At 41.1% G+C, this 25,948-nt stretch overlaps 1 protein-coding gene across 1 annotated transcript in view; it reads right to left on the bottom strand.

The window, feature by feature from the left end:
• TACR3 (tachykinin receptor 3) overlaps nt 1-25,060 on the bottom strand; it is a 49,627-nt gene extending 24,567 nt beyond the window's left edge. Inside the window, exon 1 of the mRNA XM_007428838.1 lies at nt 24,615-25,060. Within this exon, the coding sequence (XP_007428900.1) occupies nt 24,615-25,060 (446 nt within the window). The remainder of the gene's footprint in view (nt 1-24,614) is intronic.
• Nucleotides 25,061-25,948: the final 888 nt, after the last annotated feature.

Genomic DNA, 25,948 nt, shown 5'->3' with positions numbered 1-25,948 from the left:
ATTATGTATTTATTGTTTTAAGTTGATGTAAACTGCCCAGAGTCCCCCATTGCGGGGAGATGGGCGGGGATGAGTCTATTCAATAAATAAATAAAAAATAAAGGATCTGGTATGCTTAGCATATGGAACAGAAAGCAGAGGGGATATGATCTCTGCCTTCAAATATCTGAAGGGGTGTCACTCAGAAGAGGGAGAGTAGACTTATTCTCTATTGCCCCAGAAGGCATGACCAGAACCAGGATTAAAATTACAGGGAAGAAGGTTTAGGCTAGACTTCAGAAAGAATGTTCTGACTATACAAGCTGTCAGCCAAGAGAAGTGATGAGTTCTTCTTTACTAGAGATCTTCAAACAGAGACTGGGTGGTCATAGTGGATCCCACACTGAGCAGGTTCCATTTTGATGACCAGCAACGTCCTTTCCAACTCTTATGTTTTCTATGAATGATAAAATACTTCCAGGGAGTCAAAGTAAATGTATACATCGGGGTTCAGGAAAACAGCACTACGAGTACCAAGGCATCTCTACGTCTCCAAACAGCACCATGGTCTCAAGATTAACATAGATGACAAGGACATTTGAGGTTTTTAAAATGCCCAAATCTCTTTAAAAATGCCGAAATCCCATAAAATTGACCCATCTCATGATTATTGGGTCTAATTTTTGGAATGAATATGTCATGGTCATTTTGTAAAATTTCATGACAGCATTCTGGAGCCCACAAGGTTGTTAACATCTGACCTGGAAAATATATTATTATTTTTAAGGAGCTCCAGGAATGCTGAGAGCATTGTATGTGACTTAAGGAAAGACTTCCTTCTGAATAGAAAAGTAAAAAAAAAAGAAGATAATTTGCCTCAGAAGGGTAATCTTTACAAAAGGGTCCCCCCCGCCAAGATGAGTCTGAGATCGGGTGTGTTTGCGGAGCAGGTGCCAATGATAGTTGGTTTTTAGTATGTTGCACCAGATGGCGGTGTGGAGATTTGGACTGAGAGGAGGTGGTGGAGTTTCTGTGGATTTGGGTTTTTCCTCTACTGGACCTGGTTGATGTTGCTTCTTGCTGAATCCATGCAGTTCATATTTCTTGTTAGGCTACGTAGTGGTTTGGGACAGAACTGCACAGGCTCCCTGGAACTTACCTTCCTGTATGGATTGTTGCTGGCTGGATTGTTGGCAAAACCATTGTCTCCCCAGGACTGGCAGTCAGATGACTGGATTGCTGAGCGTGTAGCACAGCTGCAGCATGCTGATCAGCTGTTGCACATGGAACAACGTTCGGCCGTGTGGCAGTGGAGAGGGGCTCCGTGGCAGGGACAGAGGAGGCCTTTAGCTGGCTGGTGTGGAGGTGGTGAGCTCCAGGGTGGTGGTGATGAAGATGATTTGGGAGCTTACATTGTGGGGCATTTGGGGGGTAGGGAATGGGCAGTGACAAATGTGAGGATAGGACGAGGCATTACTTTCAACTTGGGCCTTGCGGCTATAGCTCCCCTCCCCACATTTCCCTGGATAGCCATTTTGCCTCCTTCCTGGGCTGGAGAACAGAGGACTCTCCATTGATGGATGGACTGGGGTTTGGGGTGGGAGAGGGGGTTTGTTTTCCTTTCTAAGGGTGAGAGCCCTGGAGAGGGGATTGATTCACTCTCAGAATTGCCTGGTTGCTGGATGTGTGGGTGACCTCCCAGTCTAGTGAGAGAGTACTGGTGGGGGGGAGGATGATTGAAAGTATAGGCTTGGGTAGGGCTGTTTATCTAGAGTTGCTGAGTGCTATGCAGAAGCACCCTGGGTTTGATGGACCTGAAGGAGGTTGTGGCTGGGTGGACCTGGAGGATGTGTATGTATATATGGTGGTGGTGAGGGCTATAGGCCTTTATGGACAGGGGAAGGGGGAAGGCTCTGAAGGGATGGGGGCAGGCTATAACATCCCAGTAGTGATGGATACGGGGAGATTTGACAGGAGACGGGGGGGGGCAGGTTGCTGTCAGGGACCATGCCACAGGTATATTGTTCCTGTGCATGTTCCAGCCCCTTGAGCTCATTCCTGGGCTCCAGATGGCAGACCTTCAAGGCCCTGGGTTGTCAGCTGCTGCTGCTGAATGCCAGGTCAGTTTGGAATAAAGCCACCCTCATGCATGACTTGATGAGAAAACCCTGTTGGCCTTTTGTAAGGCCTTGAAGACCTGGTTATGTGGATGGGCCTGGGGTCCTGAGTGTGTTAAGGGCCTCTTTTCTTGGTTATGTTAACATTTATGGATTATACTTTTCTTGGCTGCTATATATATATTTTAATTTTTTTTGTATTGTATTGTGTTTGTAATTTGGTTTTAATTGATTTTATCAATTTAAGTTTTTTTTTCAGAATTTTATTTATTTTATTTATTTATCCAATTTATACGGCTGCCCACAGTCACTTGTTTGAGATGGGCAGCCATATAAATTGAATAAATAAATAAAATAAATAAAATTCTGAAAAAAACTTAAATTGCATGGATCGCTTTTCAAAAGCAATATTTGCTATGTCAATAATCCCCCAGATTATCTAAGGAAAAAGTATGGGATGTATTTAGCCATTTTTGAAGGGTAGAATTCCTCAGTATGAATTCTGGATATTCAATATTTCCCTGATCTAATTTGTAATGTCTGTTTTAAAAATATGACATGAGTTGATCCCTGAACAGATTGACAAGACAAACAATGTTTCAGAATGATCTTGAGAAGATGTGACCATTTTTGGTGCTATTATTTGAGTAACTTTCACAACTTTTTTCCTTCTCTGGTCTAAGATAGAAATGGCAATCTTATCACTCACTATTACAATTATTCTAAAATGTCCAGCATTTTCCCAGTCCTTTTTGTTCTATGAAACATCTTTATTATGTTCATAAAAGCTTTAATTTTTTTTTCTGCTTTAGCTTCTGCCTGCATTTCTGTGGGCAATAAAATTTGGGAGACACTGAATCTACACTTTGATATTGTATTATTTCATTAGTGACTGCTTGATACAGATAAACTAAAGCATAAATATATATATGGGGTGGGGGATAATGAGAGTTCTAAAATGGCAATCAGTTATGTATTTGAATCACAAGCACCTCTTTGTGATGATAGCATCTGCTTGAGCATACAATATTACAAACTTTGCACAAGGTGCTATTGTCAGGAACAAAGCAGGTGAGGCAGGAACCAGTGGTCCCAGGCGTGAGAAAACTATTAGGTCAGCATAACCTAACTGTCTCCCATGGCTGTGAAGAGAGCTGCTAAATACCCAATGACTTGGAAAGATGTGAGGAAAGGACCTTAGAATCAGAAACCCTTGCACACTGTCCTATACATGGGCTTCTGTGCGTGTACTGACATAAGGAAATCTTCTTTGTGCATATGCCTTCAGCTTAGCCTGCAATAAAGAAATAAGCGTGTTGTATCTATAACTCTTTTCTTGAGAAGCAAGTTCCTGAATATGGGGTTAAGTGTCTGGAGTGTGGAGATGAACTGCATGAAGCCTAAGAGTTATGAGCTCCAAAGTGCTGTGGAACTGAATACCACCTCCAAATCCATTCTGGAATCCAATGGGACATAAAAGAATTCAGATACCAAATGTAAGCTTTTCTTCACGGTGAAATCTGAGAAACTGTATCACAAGCTATAATCTATTTAAAATTATTATATGTTGTAATTTCAATTGATTGTAACCATTCTGTAAACTGCCCAGAGTTGTTTCAATGAGAAGGGCGGTGACAAATTAGATATAGAAATATAAATAAATAAATAATCGGTATTGATAAGAATCACACTTTGACCGTTCATGGGAACTGTATACAGTCAAAGTATCAGAATCAGACAAAATCTTGAGTGGCCATCTGTTGGGTCACTGTGCTCTAAGCATGAGACTATGAGTAAAGGCATATCTTGATTCAATCTCTGATGCCTGCAGATAAGTAAAGTTTAAAGTCTAAAGTGTCTAAAATTTCTGAGAGCTCGTAGCATTCCCATGCATCACCCCCCCTTGGCTATGGTATCTGTGGAAGCTGGAAGTTTAGTTCAGCAACATTCACAAATACTTATCTCTTATCACCTCTGGAGGGGCACAGGTTCCTTAACACTGGGATGGATGGAACAAATGGCTCATCTGTTCAGTTTGTTGTCAAAGTTCTAAACCCCCAGATAAATTTTAAAGGTCCTCAATTCCCTTTCTACAGTTGTCCTAAACAGACAGATCCATTTGCTCAATCCTGCCAATGTTTTAAAAAAAAGACCTGAAAATTCTGGCCCCATCCCCTCTCACAATATTACCATGTCACTGCCATACCTTTGGCATTCACAAATTGTTTTTTTTTTAAGTGTGATTCCCTAACTTAGTATTGTCAATAACTCCTTTATTGACAAAGGAGTTGGAACTATTCTTGGCCAGGGTCAGTTCCATGAGAAAACGTTTATTGTTGATAGTTAAAGGTTTAGCCAACTCAGAACAAAATACCTCTTAGGCATATTTTGTGTCCCAAAAGCTTGCTTCAGAAATTACAATATAGGGTTTGGGGGGGAGGCTGGGATAAACTTCCTCCCCCAAATCATGCCCCTGTCCATTTTCTAGTCAAAATTCTTATCTCCTCGACAATCTAGAGTTTCAACCCCATTCTGTTCATTTTCCTCCTGACTGTTGTTATACTGGATAGCTCTTATGATGCTCCATGGTTATAAGCACAGTACACCCTATTGGATGCTGAAAAGGCCATACATTCTACAGACTGTTGCCCCCAGGCCAACAGGTTGCAATTATCAATGCGAAATTTGTTTCTACCAGTGATGGTTTAAAAAATTAAGAATCCTGATGTTTTTCTCAGTTATCAGTCTACTTCCATCAGATGTATGGAGGGAAAGGGATGTTAAATCATGAATAACAAAGAATCTCATTTCCAGAGTGGTCATATCTTTGCAGCAAAATTGAGAAACTCTGGTACTATTTAAAAAGTCAGTAAATCCACTATTGTGCTTACTGTCTGAGAACAGAGTTTAAACAGACAATCAGTTTTAAGGGGGGACTAGAAAGGAAAGGTAAAATAGATTGTAGCTTTAGAAGTTATAAATCTAGGAAAAGCTGTACATGCAACACAGGAATTGTTGCACTGAAGGATTAATTAACTACGTTAATGTGATTAACTGGTCTGTATTTAATGTATGAGAAATTAGGTGCATTTGTTAGTACAAGAAAGGGCTATTCGATCTGGATTGCAAAAGTCTGACTAATCTTAGATGGTAACAAAGAGATGAAGAAAACACAAATTCTTTGTCCCCTGTATTAGTTGTCTACATTTTTGCAGCCCAGAATGGTAGACTTAGTTTAAGGTGTGCAAGGTTTTTTTTCTGCAAAAGAATGCATCTGTCAAAATATGTTCTATACCATATTCCAGTGTTTGAAGTTTCTACATTTCTTAGAAGAGCCTCATGACATCCAAGTTGCCTAAGAGGGTATTGCTGCTGCCCCCACTGACCTGCTGAGCTGCATCTCCAGTTAGATGAAGAATGACTTGTGCAATCAAAGTTTGGTCAGGTTTACTAATGAATTGTGTGTTTTCACATAAAGCACTACCTTTCAAACTGCTATCTCCAATACATAAAGGACAACAGCCAACGATGTAAGATGAGGAAATGCAACCAAATGTTGCTACAGCAAGAAAATGAAATATATTCTTTTAAGTTTAATCAACTTAGTGGGAGCTCTTTGAAATCTCTCTCCTATTGTCCAGCCATAGCTCTGGGTATCCTGCCTGAAGTATGACAGTATTACCTAATGCTGTATTCTTCAACGGTGCCATTATCCCTCACAGACATTATCACTGACTCCACTATACCACTTCCTCCCTGTTGCTGTAGTGCCTGCTGAAGTCCTAGAATCTGCAGAAGCTCCTCCTGCAATCTCCATTACCTTCCTGAGTCTGGCATGGCCTCACAAGCCCAAACAGGTTGGACTTACCTACTGATACCTGCCTTCTTTTCTGTGCTAGCACTGCTACCTATATTCTGCTCAGAAGAAATCACCAAATCTCATAGTCTGGAGTTATCTCCTATAGATGCCTGGTCCTGGAAGACTTGGAATATTGTGATTGGATCTGGTGACTCTGCCAATGGCTATGTAAAATTGCACCTGATTTTGCTTTCTGTTCTTCGCTATTGTTTTATATGAGTTTACATGCACAATCCACTTTTGGACAGATGGGTTCCCTTACGGGAATATTTCTAGGATTTTACTTTAATTGCATTCTTCTAAGTATGTACTGTCCATCATAAAGGCTGGGGCAAGCCACAAGTTCAGAATTACAGTGATATTCTGCTTCTTGGCAGAGTTCTTACAGTATCATAAAAATAGTAAACTCTGAGCCATTAAGAAAAAGTGCTGGGATCAGTGCTAAACACTACTACATTAAAAGCTCCATTCATTCCAGTACAAGTAGAAATGTGCTTGGATCACATATTTTAAGACAATACAATAGTATCAGATCCATCTAAACATGTCTGAGAGCCATATGGAGCCTGTGCTTATGTCACATATCATTTATACTTTCTGAGATCCTCTCTATTTTTTCTTGTTGAGTGCTGGACAGACAGCAAATAAGAACAGGGATATTTTCCCCCAGTACACCAGAAATTACAAGGCTGCAATTGCCAAGGGCATCAATAACTCAACGTATTTCCTATTTCTCTATGAAAAGGAGAGAAATTCCAAGCAGTGAAGGGAGAGAAAGGAGGGAAGACGTACATGACCACGTTCAAAAGATTCAGAGACCCATAACAAATACCATGAGTATTGGGTGGGGGGGGGGGGTGGAGGGAAGGAGAGATTATCTTTATGCAAGCTTACTTTGCTGTACCTGAGATCTTATGAGACTGATCAGTTCCAGTTAGAAAAAGCACTGGGGCAGGACAAACTACATTCTGAAGAGTGAGGGAGATAGCACTAGACATCTAGAACAAATCACAATGATGCAAATATGATGAAACATATGTCATTATATGACAGTGTAAACTCCAGCCTTTCATGCTTGCACTGTAATTTATACAAGTACTTAAGTCACATGGCTTTCATCATAACATTACGACACACATTTTGTCAGTTGCCAAGGGTGGCTGGCTTTCTACAACAAAGAATGGCTGAATTTGTCTACTGCATGAAGACATGGCTACTTCATGAAGGTATGGCTTCCCTTACTACAGTTTACTGAATAAGCCCCATTTGGCCAGGTACATGCAACTGCTAAGCCATAGCTGTGATTTAGAAGTTGGATAAAGCAAACCAAAATAAACCATATTATGGCTTAGTGCAATGTATGAATCATATCAGTGTGAGCTCTCTCAGTTAAACTAGAACTTGTAGCCAAAGTTAATAGAAACCATGGCTTAGGATTACATGTGAACATGGTCAATGCCTTGTTCACGCTCAAACTGTTACCCTGGTTATAAACCCAACTTTCTACTGATGTGAAAGAATAGTATGTTACAGTGAAAAAGGCCATAAAAGTAAACCTTTCAAATGCATGTGGTCTTTTTATGAAATGTTTGAAAAGGACATGCTGGCTGGGAATTTTGGGAATTGTAGTCTCAACATGTCTGCATGGAATCAGATAGGAAAAGTCTGTGAATAAAACATCTGTACAAAGCTTAAGCCAAGGGCTACTCACTCGAAAGCAATGTTTTGCTTGTACCAGGCAACTTAGCCAGTAACTATGCATCAACAAGGCAATAAACCTCAATTTTCTTCCCCAGAGGAACTTTAATATGTATCAAAATGATAATGCGTGAAGCCATGTAGAACAACAAAGTGGGCTGCAGATTTCTGCCCTGGTTAATTGTATTTGAAGAGCATTTGAGATAAATTGTTGAATAAGCATCCCCTTTGATTAGACAACCCACATTTGGGACATGTTTTAATTGAAGAGATTCTTATTCCAATATTCTGTGCATGAAGCATCAAATATATTTTGCTTTATCTTTTAGACTCCGTCATGCACATGCACTATATCTGTTTGCCTCCAGCAATCAGTGCCCCATTCAGATTTACTATTTCCAAAAAGCAAATGTTACTCAGACACATTACTGTAAAGATCAGCAAAGGAGATGCTGGTGATATGCATTGTGTACACTGGAGGCATATAAAACTAATTATCCATAAAATGATTTCTTATGAATGAAAAAAACTGAAAGGATCTCAAGAAGGCATATTTAAAAGATAAAGAACCAATCTTTTTTAGCACCCCTATCTTTGAACGTTTCACTTAAGAAATTATGAATGTTCTTCTATCAAAATCCAGGAGAAATCATCAACTCAGACTTCCCACAGCTATAGTAATGTAAAAATCAGGGACTTCTGCAAATTATATTGCTTCAAAGTCTGAGCATAACCATCCATATACAACCTGCAAGGAATGGAGAACTGCAGGGAAAGGAGGGAGATATATCATAATCGGTAGGCTTGAACGTCATTTTAGAAATAATAAATACAAACCAGATGTAGGAAAAAAAAAAAAAAACTCAGTTCAGAACAGCTCCTCTACCCATCCAAACAGCATCTCGTTTTTCTGATATACAGTTTGTATTCTAGTGAGATTTATACTCCATGACAGCCAAAGCAGAAGAGTTCCATCCTCCTGATCTTTACTGAAGATGTATCAAAAATGGACTCTACCAGCACCTTATATGTTAGTCAAGAATCTGTGACTTGGATCACAGCCAGCGAAGTTTCTTGTAATTGGCCACCTGATGATTTAGTGAAGGCAAGCAAGACAGAAGGACTGCAATCTCGTTCTACAATAGCTGCCAGCTATGGTGATTCAGAGCCATGTTGCCTCTAAACATGAAGACCACAGAACTATCACAACTAATAATCATCAATGGACTTACTTTCCATCCCTTCTCTTTAAAGGCATGTTATCTTTGGGCATCACCACGTCTTGTTGCAGGGAAATATATCAATTATAACTATACCAATCATTGACACAAGATGGTGACAACTCCATGTTTTGATGGTTTATTACTGATGGCATACTAAATCTGAAATCTGATTGTAATACTATCTCATATCTACTTGTTACTTGCTACAAAAAAAGAAAGATAGGACAGATTTCTTTCTCCACTCTTGTCACAAGCTGAGCAATGTCACAAGGTTGACACCCAAGGCTTTTTCTTAGGAAACCAGGAGTGATGGCAGCTTGTCACATCCTCACAGAGCTTCAGTGACGCAGAAAGTCTAATGAAACGAAGAGGAACTAATGAGATGATTCCCAAACCAGCTTTCATCCATGTGTTTGAATCCTTCCTAAAGTGTGCTACTCAGATATGGATGCAGTACTTCAGATGGAGCCTAGACAACCTAGAATTTTCCCAAGTAAAAATTGGGAGATTGGGCAGCAGCTGTACTGTATTTTCAGCAGTTGTCTCCTGACCTTGCATTGATCTTACATTTGAAATGAATGCAGAAAGGGAAACATCTGATAGACAATGCCAAAAGTCAAAAGACTTCTGATGACATTAGCAAAATATCATAGTGAACGTGGTATACCACACTGAGGATTTGAAGACAGAAATGGGGCATGGAGCACCATAAGAATGCATGTAGCACATATTTTAAGTCCTTCAACTCAACACATCTATTCCCGGAACTGTGCTGCAGACAGTCACACAGCTGTGAGTAAAAGATGCAGCTGCTTTAAAGAGTTGCGTACAGGTGCTATGTGAACATCACTGCACACTCTGACCCTTCTTTTCACCTCTGAATCCTAAGTCTTAATGCTATAATGGCAAAACTTGAGGATGATATTCATATAGTCATCAGGGGATGAACCTCTGACTCAGTTGTCTTTATGCTTACATGAAAAATGACCCTCTTACAATAACCTTGAGGAACAGGAGGAAGAGCTGCAACCAAGACACCGATCAGACAAAAGAAATTTGAATCCGAGGCAGAAATGTAATTTGAGAAAATATCTCAGCCTTGACCCTCCCTAGTTCCCTTGAAGATGAAGGGAGGGAGAGGGAAAGCTTATTCAGACTTGCAAGATTCCGTTACTGTAACCTTATAATAAAATTAGTATTGGCATTCATATGTTTGGTTTCGTGGTCTGCTCTACCTTTAAGGGCTGACAACAATCTTAACCAAAATGCAAAGATAGCCACAGGTCTCTTGAATATTTATTTCAATAATCATACTCTATCATTTATTATATTAATGGAGGGGGGGTGTTGATGTCACTAACCCAGGCCCATAATCTTTCAAATGCCATTCTGCACTTTGCTAACCATAATGGTAATAACTATTTCCAAGCTACTACCAAACTTTTCAGAGCCAAGATCATCAGTCACTTGCTATATGGCACAAAGATTTGTCACTCTCATGACCTAAGCTCTAATGAGGCAGTCCAGTCAAAATTTCAGGGTTTGCTCTGAATGACCTGCTGAGATTGGAATCCAGCCGTATCTCTTGCATACCCACATGCTGCTTTGCTGGGTTGATGCATTGGTTTAGATTATACTTTTTTGGATGGCACCTTCATGCATTTGATTTTGTAGCATGCTTTCACATCCTCGTAGAAGACGGATTGCTGCAGACTTAAAATATTAAAGACTTTCAATTCATTATTTGTACCACTTGGTTCCAGGAGAGGCTGGTCTGAACTGAAACTGGGTTCTTTACACAGACATTCAACATGGTTTCACTACAGCTCTCTCCCACTTTGCGTGTACAGCAGGCTTGTAGTGGAGATACTGTCTTATGCTAACTATTTAGCAAATATCCTTTGACCACAGGAGAGCTTTTCCCCTTGCCTGTTACAATGTCCTGCCATCCTCCCTGGTGGAAGGAAAATGTCATAAAGTTCCTGTGCAAGACTGACTTTGTCCTTGTCTGCTGGAGGAAAGAGAAAGAGTTTCTGATGTGCTCTTGCAATGCCCCTGCTGCACAGTGTAGCAAACTGAATTAATAATGCCTCTCAACCCATAGCCATGCTAGCTCGGGGGAGGAGATTATTAGCTTCTTCTTCGCTGACAGATCACCGGATATTTCCAGAAGGATCACAAAATGTGTTGTAATTGCTGCAGCTGTTAGACATTTATCTGTCCAGCGATTTTGATAATTTGCATCTTCTTTAAAGTTGATTTGCTCTTCTATGTACATTTTTATTTATTATTCTTTGGCTATGTTAATATGAGCATCTCTCTCTCTCTCTCTCATTCATATTCTTTGCTTAGTGTCCTTGTTGACCCCTGCAGCACTGGTGTTTCCCTTTCCCTTTTCATGCACTGAAACTCAAGCAAGCCAATAATTTGGAAGAACTGCTGTATTTTACATTGACCATTGATTGTGGGACTAGCAATATTTATTCTCTTTATTCTCTTGAAATGGACTCTTTAATTCTCTGCCCCCTTACTAGCTGAAACAAAATACTGCTCTTCAGACTTTTATCTCCCTTCTCTGTGAAATACACAATTATTATAGAAATATTTTATCCTGCCCTGTCACATGAAAAATAAAAAGAGCATTTGAGATGGTGAACATGATTGAAAAAATCCCATTATTTTTAAAACAAGCAATAAAAGAGGCCAACTAAGAAAGCCAACTACAGTATCAAAGCTTGGGTTTAAAAACTGATCTGAATTGGAAAAAATATCTTAGCTAGGCAGCTGAAATAATTTGAAGGACAAAGAAGAAAGAGTTCCATAATTTGGAGACTGAAAGTGTTCTCAGATGTTCTGCTGAAACTAGCCTTGGAGGTTTTACCAGCAATCACCAGCACCAAGAACTACATCCCAAAAGAAACTGGGGACCAGTACAGCTGTTTTAGTGGGATGCCATATCCTCCCATATGGGAGCATCAGCTAACTTTCTATGCAGCCTGGACCAACTGAATGCAGCCTGTTAGGGAACGCATAACAATAACTCAGCGTACAAAAAATATGCCACCAAGGCTAAGTGGAAGCAGATGACATTGTTAGTTGGCACATTGGCCAAAGCTGGGCAAAACCTACTTGGCCAGTTGCAAACTGTATGATAAAGAAACAATGATTAAGGATTGACAAGCTACAATGTTGATTCTAAAGGGGAATGCTATTGTATCCAAAATCTTCCTATTGTGGAAAACTTGTCTTGCCTAGATTAAGCTACAATTTGTTGTCTGAATTAAGCTTCAATCTGTTTGCCCTCATTAAGCTGTAATTACAACCAGGTAGTAATTCAGAACAGAAACAGACACTTTAGAATGTGATGGAAAGAGGAGAGTGTGGTGTGGCTTGAATGCCAATTACAGCACAATCCAGATCTCCAACTGATGTCTCCAAGTGGTTTTGTGTAGATTTAAGAACTGCTGTGAATGGAGTTCCCTTGCCAGTCTGTGTGGTTTGTGTGGTGTGACAGAATGAACTTTATAGTTTTGGTGCTGAAGGGAACAATAACATTTTTAATGGTCTTGCAAAACAAAGCAGAACACCAAAACTCCTTGAAGATTTTCACGTCAGTAGAAAACAAGAACAGCAAGGTTAAGCTTAAGCTTGCTTTCTCCTCACATAATGCTTGGCTTCATTCTGAAAGAGGGATAGGTTTTAGAGTGGTAGACCTTGGTTCAAAGGGTCATTCAGCAGGAACTCAATGGATGGACTTGGGTGATCATTTTATTTTGATCTAACTCACCCACAAACACTTAGCAAAATAAAATGGGGAGGGGAACAAAGTATCTTGTCTTGAGCTTATTGGAAGAATGTTGGTTTGCTAACATAATAAATGAAAGTAAGTATTCAGAAATGCTCCACTGAAGACTTGATTCTCTCAGGACTTAACTATCTTGATTATAGCTGAAATGCACAAAACATCTATGGCCAATCTGGTAGCCTCTACATCAGGAGTCCCCAAACTCTTCAGCTCATTGATCCTTTCATGAAGTTTCAGAATGTTCATTAACCCCCCAAAATTTATTATATGAAAACAATTTAATAAATACTACTTTAACTATAGTACTATGAATAACAACAACTACAACAAAAACAACATCAACTGCTTGTACTGTATAGTTGATGGCCTGCACTGTGGAATTTTCTCCCCCTTGAGGTGAGGTTGGCCTCGTCATTGTTGAGCTTCCAGAGGTTAAGACTTGGTTATGCCAGCAGGCCTGGGGACCCCAGGGGACGGGGGAATTAGTGAGGTGGCTCCCTTATTTTTAACATCCTTTTATTCTCTGTTTTATTTTGCTTTTTATATTTTTTATGTATTTATTGACTGTTTTTAGCTTTGTTGCATGCTGCCCAGAGTCGCCTGTGGTGAGATGGGTGGCTATATAAATTGGTTTAATAAATCAAATCAATAAATAATAGTCCCATTGATCCTTGGGGATCAATATTGACCACTTTGCAGAACTGCTCTACATGTATTCACCTACAATTTTCATTACCCTCAGCCACTATGCTCAATAGTCACGTTGGTTAGGATTGATGAGGATCATATAGGTCTATCAGATGTGGGGAAAACTTCACTCTCATGACTTCATCTACAATCTGGCCATGACATTTACAAAGTGGGCACATAATCTGGCTATTCAGCAAACACACACACAAAATACAGTGGTACCTCGGTTCACGAACTTAATTCGTTCCGCGACTCTGGTCGCGACCCAAATTGGTCACAACCCGAATCAAATTTTCCCATAAGGTTCAATGTAAATACGGTTAATCCGTTTTGACCCCTACGAATTTGGTCGCCAACCGATTTTGGTTGCGGCCTGAATCAAATTTTCCCATAAGGTTCAATGTAAATACGGTTAATCCGTTCTGAACCATATGTATTTATTTTTTTTAAACCACAAAAATATGACACAAAGTACAGTACAGTACACTATGAAGAGAGAGAACACTAACCTTGCTTGAGGCGTGGAGGACAGGAAGGCGGGTGGGGAGGTGGTTATTGTTTGGAGGGAGAGTCCACCTCCCTACAGGAAGCCACGACCATGTGTGTCAGCAGGGAAAATGGCCGCAGATCCTGTTCGTCACCTGATGCGGAGTTCGCGAACGGAAGCAAAATTTTGCGAACGGTGCTTCTTCGTGACCCGAATTGGTCGTGAACAGAAGCGTTCGTGACCCGAGGTACCACTGTATATCTTTACCCTCTTTTCTGTTTCACCACTGCTCCATGCCCCCTACCTTTATTTCTTGTTATAGATGATGTCTCCCCATCTCACTTCCTGACTCCCAACCCAGGGAAGGTAAACTGAATGCAATACGAAGAACAAGGGGGTCGGGTTTACACTCTGTTGGGGATGGCTTGCAAACCTAATGGGTTGTGATGTTGCAGGGACACACATCTGGAGAGCAACAGGCTGCTGTAAGAGAAGAACTCAAGCTGATGTGCTATCCAAATTAAACTAAAGTTGGTCTGAACTGAACTGAAACCTTGGTCACATTCAGCAAGAACATGTATTGGCAAGTACTAAGGTGGTACGAACTGGCCATTAAGGATTTCTGTAAAATGCAGACAATCCAAAGATGGCGCTGTCAAAGGTCCTTCATTTAAAGAGAGGAATTATTTTACTCCATTCCAGGTGAAAGCCTTTACTATCTCCAGTTCCAAAGTGAACATTTTTTCACGCATAATGTATAACCCTAAGGCCATGCCAAAAACACCTCTTTAACAAAAGGGAGTGAGTATATGTTAGAACAGTGTTGTCCAAACTTGGCCACTTTAAGATGAGTGGACTTCAACCATGCTGGCTGGGGAATTCTGGGAGTTGAAGTCCACTCATCTTAAAGTGGCTAAGTTTGGACAACACTGTGTTAGAAAGAAGAACACTAGGAGGGAAATACATTACCAAATGGCAACATGCATACTGGAAATTACACTACTGTTACTTAAATGCCTTTAAGAGTTGCTCCTGGAGGCTGGGGACAGTCTTCTGTCACTTCTGATTTTCTGCCATGGGCCTGGAAATTATTCTCACTATTTTGGTTTGCAGAAGATGGTTAAAAGTTAAACTGCAGTCCTGTGTTTGCTGAACAGTGCTGAGGATATTTGCCTTGCACTAATAGTAATGCATTTCTCTCATTATTCGGCAGTAGCATGAATCCAAAGAGCCCCAAACTTTCTGGAATATGGTCATGCAAAACCTGTTCAGACAGTAACAAGTCTCACTGAAATCACACACTGAAAAACCTTCTCATACCTACCCCATGGTATCTACAATCATTACTATTTGGAAAAATATAATGAAATGGCTACTATACATGTATGAAAAAATGGCTGTTTCATAAATTAGCTGCTGTGCTGGGACATCCAGGTACAAAATACCCATTTCACATAAAGGGGGGTATACCCATATTAAAAATAACTCACTTAGGAACCTGAATCCAAAGCAAAGGTGGGATCTGAACGGCCAATCACAAAACTGCCCCTTTGAATACATCTTACTCACTGAAGACCACCCTAAAAATTTCTCACCTACTACGAACACACATTTTATATACTCCCAGTGATTCATTTCTCCCTCCCTTCTACATCTCCAGCTATCCCTGTTCCTCCATTTTCTTCTATATTATCTTCCCAAGCTACAGAAATCTACCTAGGTCACTCTTCTGAAGAGCCATACACAAATGTCGATGGATATTTTGCCATTTCCATCTCCTTGTCTGATCAGCTGCATGTCATTTTGTCCTGATGGTATCCTTTTTTAACATTTTTACTTGTGAGCCACCCAGAGTTGGGTAGCATGCAAATTTAATAATAACTAAAATAAAATCCCCAGGTCAAACAGCTTTCCATTCTTCTCCCAGCCTTTCATCAAAACCTGCTACCCATTTAGATAGCAGTGGGTTCTTTTTCTCTTCCCTTGTCCAACCTGATTTTGTGGCTTCCAACTGACCCTCCATTTCTTCTTTCTCTGACTGTATCTGGCAGCCAGAAGGAGTCAGGAGAGAAGGAGGAGGGAGGAAGGGTTGGCTGGGGACTGTTACTGCTTTTTAGTCAGGGTTTGTCAGCAGCTGATGAGAGAAATAACTAAAGAAGCCGTGGCTCCCACTGCATGCCAAACTGCTTGTTCCAGTCTTATACCATATAAGAGGGCAAGGAACAAGCTCAGCAGAACCACTGTTTTCCATCCAGAAAGCCTCTGATGATTTGTTTCTCTGGAATCACCCGATACAGACGGAAAAACTATGCCAAGCGGAATAGATTGGTGCTATAACTTGTAACATGCTGCTTTCTTCCTTTCATTTGGTTTTAAAAAATAAAGTGGCAATTATTCCTGATGAATTTTAACACTGCAGTTATACCGGGCTTTTTGGGGTAGAGTCTGAGGAAATCTGCTTGCAAAATTATCAGTGATAATTAAAAGGATTTGCTTAGTTTTCTTTTTTTTTAAGATATTAAAGCATGCTAATAACTTTCATTCATTCCACTTTCTCTGGATTTCATCAGTGCAGAGTATGGAAAGATGGCTTTGTTTGGTGTTGTAATGAAGGACTTCTCCATTTAACAATTCAGGTATTTAAAAATACATAATTCCATATAGCCAAACATAGAGTTGGGACCAGTCTCATCTCCAAGTCTGGATAAAGTAGTTTGCCTCAGAGAAAGGTTTTTAAAATACCATTAAATGGTAGCACACTGTCTTATTTTTCAATATCGTTTTTTTTTAAAAAAAAACAATCATTAGAAAATTTATTTGGATTTGTGCTTCAGGTGTCCAAGTATCTTAAGCCTTCTCTGTAAAGAATGATATATTATAGAAAAGGATGTGAGAGAAAGAAAGAAGGCATGACAATGGAGAAATATATACAATTAGTCTAGAGCACCAAAATCTTGCCTCAAGCAAAGTCAAAGCAAACGTAAAGAAGATTCACTCCTTCATCGAAGAATCCAAGGAGTTTCATGGGAAATGAAATGCATTTCAAAAACGTTTAGCAAGGTTGCTTTGTATATTATCCAGCTTTCCTACAAAATGTTTTGAAAGCCCTAATCACCAAAGGGGTGATCAGCCTTTGGGCACATCAATATTTTGAAGTGAATGTTGGGGTCCAGCAACCAGAGCTTGGTTCAAAAGATGCATACCGAGACAATGGAAAATTTAGAGTCCAGGAATTTAATCAGGACACTGAATGAATTTCACTGTCGTATCACTAGCCCAACTTTATGATTATCTGAAGTATAATTTGAGAGGTGGAGAACAATGTCGTTGTTGCATATGCTAAACAACTGTGCGGAGGAGAGGAATTCTGGCTGATCTACTGCGTGCCATTTAGATGAATGGCTGTTAATAAGATGGGCACATATTCTACCTTATCAAGGATAGCTTGGAGTATCTCAGTTTGGTTATCTTAGTTTGGAGATAATTGCTGCTTGAAGGATTGTCTAATTAAGGTTTAGGGAAAGGCAGTCTTAAGAAGAGAGACCAGTAGCTTTGAGCAGTTATGGTGATATGCACTGAATCTATTTCTAATGAAATTGAAGCCATTTTTCCCAATGTGCATGTGTTTATACAAACAGATGTTAAAAAAAAAAGTTCCTGTTTTGTTCTGATTTTTATAATGAATTTCTTCTATTTGGTGGCGTGTAAGTAGCCAAGCTCTCGATAAGAGAAGAGAGATCTTTGAGAGGAATCAAGTAGCAACTGGTCTCAGCTATGCTGAGTGAACAGGGCCTATGTTATCACTGGGTATGGGGTGAAGTTTTATTTGAAATTAAAGCAAGGATTCCTTTTCAGGAAAAATCTCTAAGGCAGCCTCTCCTAATCTGGGTGCCTTCCAGACAGTTTTTTAATTCCAGAATTTCCCAGCTAACATGGCCAGTGTTGAAAATTATAGAAGTTGAAATCCATATCTTAGGATGACACCCGAATTGGGGAAAATTTTCAGTACAACTGTGAATATTTCCTTGGGTGGTATAACCAACTTTACTATTTATTTATATTGTATAGAATTTACCCTTGGTTTAAAGAGGTTTATAGCCAAAGGGGAATTTCAACCCAGGACTTCCCCACCATATTGATGGGGGTAACATTAAGAAAAAAAGAGACAGCCAATCAACAAAAATGTATTGTTGGAGACAACAATCAATATTAACTCTCAAGATGAGTGCTGAAGAATTTTGGAGAATTTTTCTTCCTCCTTCCTTACTCTGCACACAAATAGGGTAAAGAATTTCAAGAGGCTATTGGTACACATTTCTACATGCATCACAGAAATGTATAAACTTTAACATTGACAAAATGAGAGGAGGATGATCAAACACTACTACTATTTATCAATATTTTAAGCCAATTTAATGTAGATTAATTGGATATTTTCCTTTATGTTTTAAGATATTTTATTTTTATGAGCTTCTATGTGCTTGGAGAAAATTAAGGCCTCTTTGGCATAGGTAAATCAAGCAACCAATGAATGAATGAATACAAATATATGAAGATCTAGTGTTGACTACTAGATGTGCAGATCATAAGCACCATCTATCATTAACAATAGCTCATTCTCTGGCTACCAAAATAAGAGATAAAAAGAGAGAGAGAGAGAGAATGACTAATAAAGTCATTGGCTGGGCTTTATCAGCAAACAAAATGCTTAGTTAGAATATTGTTCTGATCCATTAAAAGCACTCCCTATTTTAACACCAATGATTGGCAACGTAGCAGAACAAACTGGTCTGTTTGTAGGCTTAACGGACCATATGACATTGCATCTTTATAGAAAAGAAAATTAGTTCTGGATGCACACCGTATCTTTCAGCATGATTGCAGAATAGTTAACTTGATGAAGTAAGCTACATAATCCTTTCTCTTACTGATTTAGTAAGCTGCTCATGAAGGTAGCAGAATTAGCTAAGTGTTTGAAAGACACAACACTCATCTTAGTGCCAAGCAAGGATTTACACTCTTGCTTGTTCATCTAATGCCAATAAGGTGGCTGAAGGAAACGCACTGCTGAATTGACTTGCAGGTGGTCCTCTTTCAGTGACCACAGTTGAGACCCGCAACTTGGTCATTAAGCAAAGTGGTCGCTAAGTGAAACCATGTCTATGCTTATGATTTTACTTCAGCTTTCTTTTGCTTTACAGACCTGCAAAAGTCGTAAGTGCGAGAATTGGTTGCAAAGTTACTTTTTCATCAGACCATAACTGTGAATGGTCACTAAATGAGGCAGCCGCTAAACAAGGACTATCGGTATTTGTTCATTGGCTTAGTTACTTATGGTATAGGCCAAAGTGATGCAATTAATATCTTTCCTTCAGGAAGAAGCTATCGTGATGATGCAGAGCATATGTTTTGCATGAAGAAGGTTCCTAGTTCAATTTCTGCCATCACCAACATAGTGTGGCTTAGGGGACAGGGAATGGAAAGACCATTCCATGAAAACATGAACAATTGCTGCCACAAGTATACTGTATTGCTCACACACTTAAATCTATGATTACTTTAGCTAAAGCATTAATTATATTACCAAACAAACAAAAATTGTATTTATAACCTGCCCCCACCAAGGCATGGTCCAATCACAATCAAAATTAACAGATAAACATGAACGTTAAAATGGCCCAAGAGCAATAAAATCAATACATACCATGATATATTTACAATAACAGTAAAAATAACATGGATACAGCGATGGAATCATAAATCTATACACCTGACCCCCTGCCATCTAACTTTGCTAGAAATATTTAAAGCAAAACAGCCCCATCACCTTACTTTACTAAGGAGTTTCAATCCTACTCAAATAAGTACATAACAATATGCTGAGCAAATGAAGAGCCTGCTTTGACAAAAAGTAGCTTCCTATATTCTAAGTTAGCCTCCCTCCACTTGGATGTCCTCCGAATGTATTAATTTCAGTTCTTACAATTCCTAGACACCCTGATGCTTGGAGAAGGCTTTTCTAAGTAGGAATCCTCAAAATATTTGATCAGGTGTCTAGTGATTTGAAGACATCGGGAAAGGAGGATAAAACCCCCTGGATAAATTTTAGCTTTTCTAAAGTTGGAAATGGGTTATCCTTTGTAGATCCTATCATCTTTTGGTGTAGTGAAGAATCTCTTCCAAGACATACATAAAATATCTGCAAACAAACCCTTCTAAGAGTTGCACTGTTGCAATAAAATCCATCCAGGGATATTCACACTACTTGTTGCAATCAAATCAGCAGAGGGTCCTGTTGCTTTTTATGAGAGCTTTCACAGAGGAGAGCTCAGTGTTAGCTAACAAAACATACAAGTATTTTGCACATAGGCAGATAAGAAAAATAAAATGTATATAGCAGGACTCAAAGGCCATCAGTTAAAGAAATGTCATTTGTGACATGCTATCTATAAGGTCTGTATATACATTTTGTTTAGTCATCTTAATTAGTGGACCCTGACAATAAAACAGTGTACTATAGCAGGGTTCCTCAACCTTGGCAACTTTAAGACAGGTGGACTTCAACTCCCAGAATTCCCCAGGAGAGTTGCCAAGGTTGAGGAATCCTGTACTATAGAATAGCCCAAGAGCTGCAACCTTCCAACCTTGATCTTTTCCAGGAGGTTGCTTTCCACCCCTCAATATGCTGTAATTACTGAATATACTCCAAATGCATGGATAATCTTTAGCTACTCTGTGGGTTTTAATATTTTTTAAAGTTTGCAAGTTCTGGGATTTGCCCACTTCTGTTGATACGTATCTCTGTCCCCTGCATGAAGCTCTTGGGAATAGACAGCCTTGTTATTGGTATCCCCAACTGGTTCTCCCCTTTAATGTTCACTTAGTTGAGGAAACAGCTGCACAGAGCTACGCAATTATCTAAAGAGCTGTTACTATACAGCATTCAAGAGTGGACATTACTCAGTGCTTATCCCATACAGAGGAGGATTTCTTTTGTTAATGGCTCCTTGGAAAGAGAAAGTATTATTACAGCAAGTCTTAGGCTGATCCCAAGCTTCCTGAGTAATGACAAGGAAGGAAGGAAGGAAGGGAGGGAGGGAGGGAGGGAGAGAGGGAGGGAGGAAAGGAGGAAAGGGAGGAAGGAAAGGTCCCAGGTGGATTAGTAAATTAGCAGCATTAGTGTTAGTAGCATTAGTAGTAAATTAGTAACATTAGTGAAAGTAAAAAAAACATATGGCAAAGTTCACCAAAATAAAACGTGTGCAGATTCTGGAAAAACAAGACATGCACAATCCTTTTTAAAAGCTACTGTATATATCCCAGCTCATGCTTCAGACTGTTCCCCTTAGCCTTTTCCTTGTTAATGTGGGATAGAACTCTCAAAGCTCCCGGGACATAAGAGTATACAAAATCTGTACAGTCCCTATGAAGGGGGCTCCTGCACATTCGGAACGGGAATACCATTTCCAGAAGATGGAAGCAACGTCAGGCAATTATTCCTTAGAAACATTTCTGCCTCTGACCATTCTACAAATTGAACTAAAGCTGGCCCTGCCATTAGGCAAACTGTGCCCCCTGCCTTAGGCAGCAAATGCTGTTAAGAAGAGTGTGGCAACAATGTGTTAGAGGACAAGAGCACATGCAACAGACAAGCTGCTCTGCACCCTCCTGAACTTGCCTGCTGCCCACCAGAACAGTGGAAGCAGCCAGCCATTCCAGCCAGTTTCTGGATGTGGAATGGGGCTGGGCATCATTTTCTTTGTGCCTGCTGCAAAATCTCTTGGGCTAGTCCTGATTGAGTTAATGACTATTACAAATTATTTATTATATTTGCTTTCAACCTTTCTTCAAGCAGAGAACAAGGCAGTGGGCATGAGGTTTGCAAGTTGTTTATCAACCCAGCATTGACTACACCTATTTTTGCTGGGCTTCAGCAAGGGAGCCATATCTTGTACTTTTAATCTAGAATCCTAAAATACACTCCTATTGTTATTAGGTAAATATTAAAAAGTGAGCAACTGATTAAGACAGTTATCTCACAGCCTTCCTTCATCCTGGAACTCAAGGTGGCATACAAGGGACACCAATATCTCTTGGGACAAAAATCTGGGACAGCTCATAAATAACCTTCGTTTGGTATATTACATTCATAGTGTGTCTTTGTTCCATCACACAACTCAAGGAAACCTTCATGTTTTGAGCGCGAGCATTAGCCAGACTTAGCCCACTACTTTTTAAAACTGAATAACTGAATATGCCTAGTACAGGATCTTCTAACCATTTCTCACTTCCTGAGATTTTGTAGCCAGAATTGTTTCTCTTGGCCGTGTCATGTCATCTGCAACGTTCTTGAAATCTCCAACATTCAGCTCCAGCTATACTTTATTAAAAGGCAGAAGAAGAAACCCTCCACAATATGAAAGGAGTCTGTGTACACGTATATTTAAATGGATGCTTACTTGCAAGGAAGTGTTAATTTGGGGCTAATTTTGAAGGGAAATAGCAGTAAGCTCTAGGTTATTTCTTCCTCTTCCTAGCCACCAAACTAATACAAATGATTAATACAGAACAATATCAGCATGCAGTCAGGCTAGCAATCACAGTGACTTTATTTACAAAGAAAATATATGCACATTTAAAAGAAGTCCATTATTTCCATCGATCCATTAGTTAGAAATAAGGCTGAGTAAGAAATGCAGATGCCCTTGAATGTCCTCCATTTCCACCTACAAGACTGATTTACAGTAGTTGGCTGCTGATCCAGTAAAACATCACACCATAAACCACTTTTAGAAAATCTATCCTTGGGAATGTGGAACAAGGTGGATTTTTGTCTGATCTAACAGTGCCATTCTCAATTTCAGCACTGTGCCTTTTTTTTTTTTTGGCAAGATGGGGCGGGGGGAGAGGAAGAGCCCGAGATCCAGCAACACACACACTGCTGTGCATTACTGTACTTCAGATTCAGTTCCCCAAAAGGGGCTTCGGAAGATGCAGGTATGCAATTATGTGTTTGCATCTCCTTAAAGGAGGTGAATCGTTCATGGGATATCTTCTAGACCAGGGTTCCTCAACCTTGGCAACTGGCTGGCTGGGGAATTCTGGGAGTTGAGGTCCACCTGTCTTAAAGTTGCCAAGGTTGAGGAACCCTGTTCTAGACTGCTTTATGGCGTTTCAAAGCGGGGTGAATTTGCACCCCCAGCATTTCAAAGCACCTTTTCAGAATCAATTCCAAAGCACTGCATAGTCCTAATCATTATTTCCAAATAAAGAAAAAGGAAACTAAGATAGTTTTGAGATCTTGAAAGCACTGGAGTGGAAAACCTACTCATAAACGTCTTAGTTTGTTTAGCCTCTCCAGAAATAGACATGCACAAACAGGATTGTTTATCAGTTAGCAGTACATTTTAGAAATAGAAATATTTCTTCATATCATAGATAACAGAACTTCCTGACTCATGTTTTGTTGCCCTTTTGATTTAAATTATTTTGAAAGGAGATAATAGATACAAATGCAAAAGATATAATATATGAGTAGCTACCAAGAAAAAACATGCTAATGTCACTTTTTCCTCAAGTCTCCTTCAGTCCTTCCTTGACTCCTCAAACCAGGATCCATGTTTTACTCCCTTTTACCATTACAACAGTCCTGAGAGGTAGGTTAGGGTGTGAGATAATGGCTTGCTTAACATTTCCAAGAAAAATCCATAGGCACTGTCATAGTTCTAGCCTGATTCACTATCTGCAATGCTGATTTATGCATTTACAAAATAACAATTAATGTCTAGCACTGGGGATGTAAAGAATGCATCCCCCTTATTACTTATATATAATTACAGTATGTCTCACTACAATTAAAACGGGAAGATATGATTCTGTTTGCAACTTTGTACAAATGCCAGAATGGTATTACAATCAAGATAACTGCAAGCAGCTATGGAAGGGGAGCAGGAGAAGAACCAGTAAATTCAGCAGACCTCCAAGTGGGGTAGATGGGAAGAAGGCAGAAAGCACAGAAATTAGGATAATTGCAGTAGAAAAACATACATAGAAAACAAAGTTGACAAAGCTTTTTAAACTGCAGTTGAGAGGGCAACACCTCCCCGCCATCAACAATGCCCTCTTACAGTTTCAAGGGGGTGGATTTTAGCTCTGCTAAAAATATGTCATTGAAAAGAGGGAAATTTGAATCGCTTGATTTTCTAAAACGGATCAACTGCTCGGTGCTATGGATGATTCAATAGCGAGAGTGGGCAGTCTAATGAGTCTGGAGAGAGGGTGCTGAAAAGCTGGGGGGGGGGGGAAGAGGCTGAAAATACTGCAGGAGTATAGTCCCGCTGACCAACTGGACAGCTTTTGAAGAGGAGCTGGAAAGGAAGATGGACCAACTGTCCGGGTGGTTATACAGAGCCTCCTTAGATCGGGGCAGTGTACCTCTGTAGAGGCACTAGGGAAACGTTGGGGAGGAGCGGGGGGAGGTTCGCCTCTTCGCACTTCGTCCAGGGGCCCCAAGAACACGTGCTCAGCCGCAGAAACACTGGGCAAAAAGAGCTGCCGTTCCGACGAATGCGTTCAGATCTTTCTAAGCGTTGGGACGCTAAGGGTGACGCCAAACTCAGGGCAAGCGGTCTGCCGTACAAAAGAAAGGGGGAGCGGGCGGCGTGATGCCCGGGAACAAGCGAAGGCGCCGGCGGAGCGGGGCCGAGCAGTGCCCAAGCGCGCGGACCATGGGTCATCCCGCCCGCACCGCCCTCACCTGTCCACCGCGATGACCGTCATGGAGTAGATGCTGGCGAAGACGGCGGTGATGGGGAAGAAGTTCTGGAAGCGGCAGTACGCCTCGCCGAAGTACCACTCGCCGTGCAGCGCGTAGATGAAGTTGACCAGGGTGTTGAAGGCGGCCACCGAGGCGTCGGAGAAGGCCAGGTTGACCAGAAAGGAGTTGGTCACTGTCCGCATGCGCTTGTGGGCCAGGATGATCCAGATCACCACCAGGTTGCCGAAGACGGCCACGGCCACCACCACGCCGTAAGCCAAGGACCAGAGCGCGAGGCACCACGCCGGCTGCACGAACTGGTTGGAAAAGTTGGCGGCCGGCGCCAGCGGAGACGACGACCAGTTACTCCCCGCTGGCGCGGGCAGGCTCTCGTTCCAGCCGCCCAGCTCGGCGCCGCTCCAGTTGAGCGCGGGGATCGAAGTCATTCTGGCTCAGAGGAACGGCCGCTTCCCCCCCTCCCGTCCCTGGAGCCTGGGAAAGAGCCTGCTTGGGAAGTCAGAGGGTCCCCCAGTTGGGCGCCGCCGCGGTGCTCCTCCCTGGAATGCCGGTCGCCGAAAGGGACGAGTGGCCGTCGAAGCCCCTTATATAGCCTTCGCGGAATCCGGCGTCGAGGCTGTTCGACTCCATAGGCTGCTGGGGCGGCTTCTCCCCTCCCCTCCTGTGTTCGGTCCCTCCCCTTGGCTGGCTTTCGCAGGCGGCGGGCGCTTTGAGCTCGGACGTCTCCTCGATGAAACCCGGGCGAAGGCAATCCGCCAAGACACCTTAACGGACGCCTCAGATGCCAACCCCGCTGTCCTGCAGAAAGCCCCGTCCGCGCCCCTCTTTCCCATCGCCGGCGCAACCGAGTTCCTCGCCTTCTCTCGCTCATCCGAAAACGCGTGCGGCTCTGAAGTGACCCGCTCGGACTCCCGGGCCCAGGATCCACAGAAGGAGTGCTGCGGTGTTCCTGAGTTCCGCCCAGAGATGCTCCAACTTCACAGAGTAGAACGTGGATTCTGGTCAAATACACTGTCCTGATAGAATAGTAAAGACCTCTGGGATGGGAGCCCACCTGGGCTAGAGAATTACCAAAAAAAAAAAGTCCTTCCCTCAAGAAGGCAATCCATGAAGTGTCCGGAATCAAATGTGACTTGAAGGAGATTTTATTTTATAGAAATGTGGTCATTCCAAGACAGACATTATTCAGACGTTCTGTCTTGGTCTGTTCAATGGAATTCATGCTCAAGTAAGTTTTCCATGTTCAGCTCCTCCACTCTTCTCAAGCATATCGTTTGGTGAGCCTGAATAAGAGCTGCTTCTCTTTTTTCATTCCT

The sequence above is a fragment of the Python bivittatus genome, unplaced genomic scaffold, assembly GCF_059951505.1.
Source record: "Python bivittatus isolate LINGU-HERP-01145 unplaced genomic scaffold, Pbiv_v1 ctg000070_np1212, whole genome shotgun sequence".
Lineage (NCBI taxonomy): Eukaryota > Metazoa > Chordata > Lepidosauria > Squamata > Pythonidae > Python > Python bivittatus.
The sequence above is the reverse complement of the archived record's forward strand: the minus strand, read 5'-3'. Positions and strand labels throughout refer to the sequence as shown.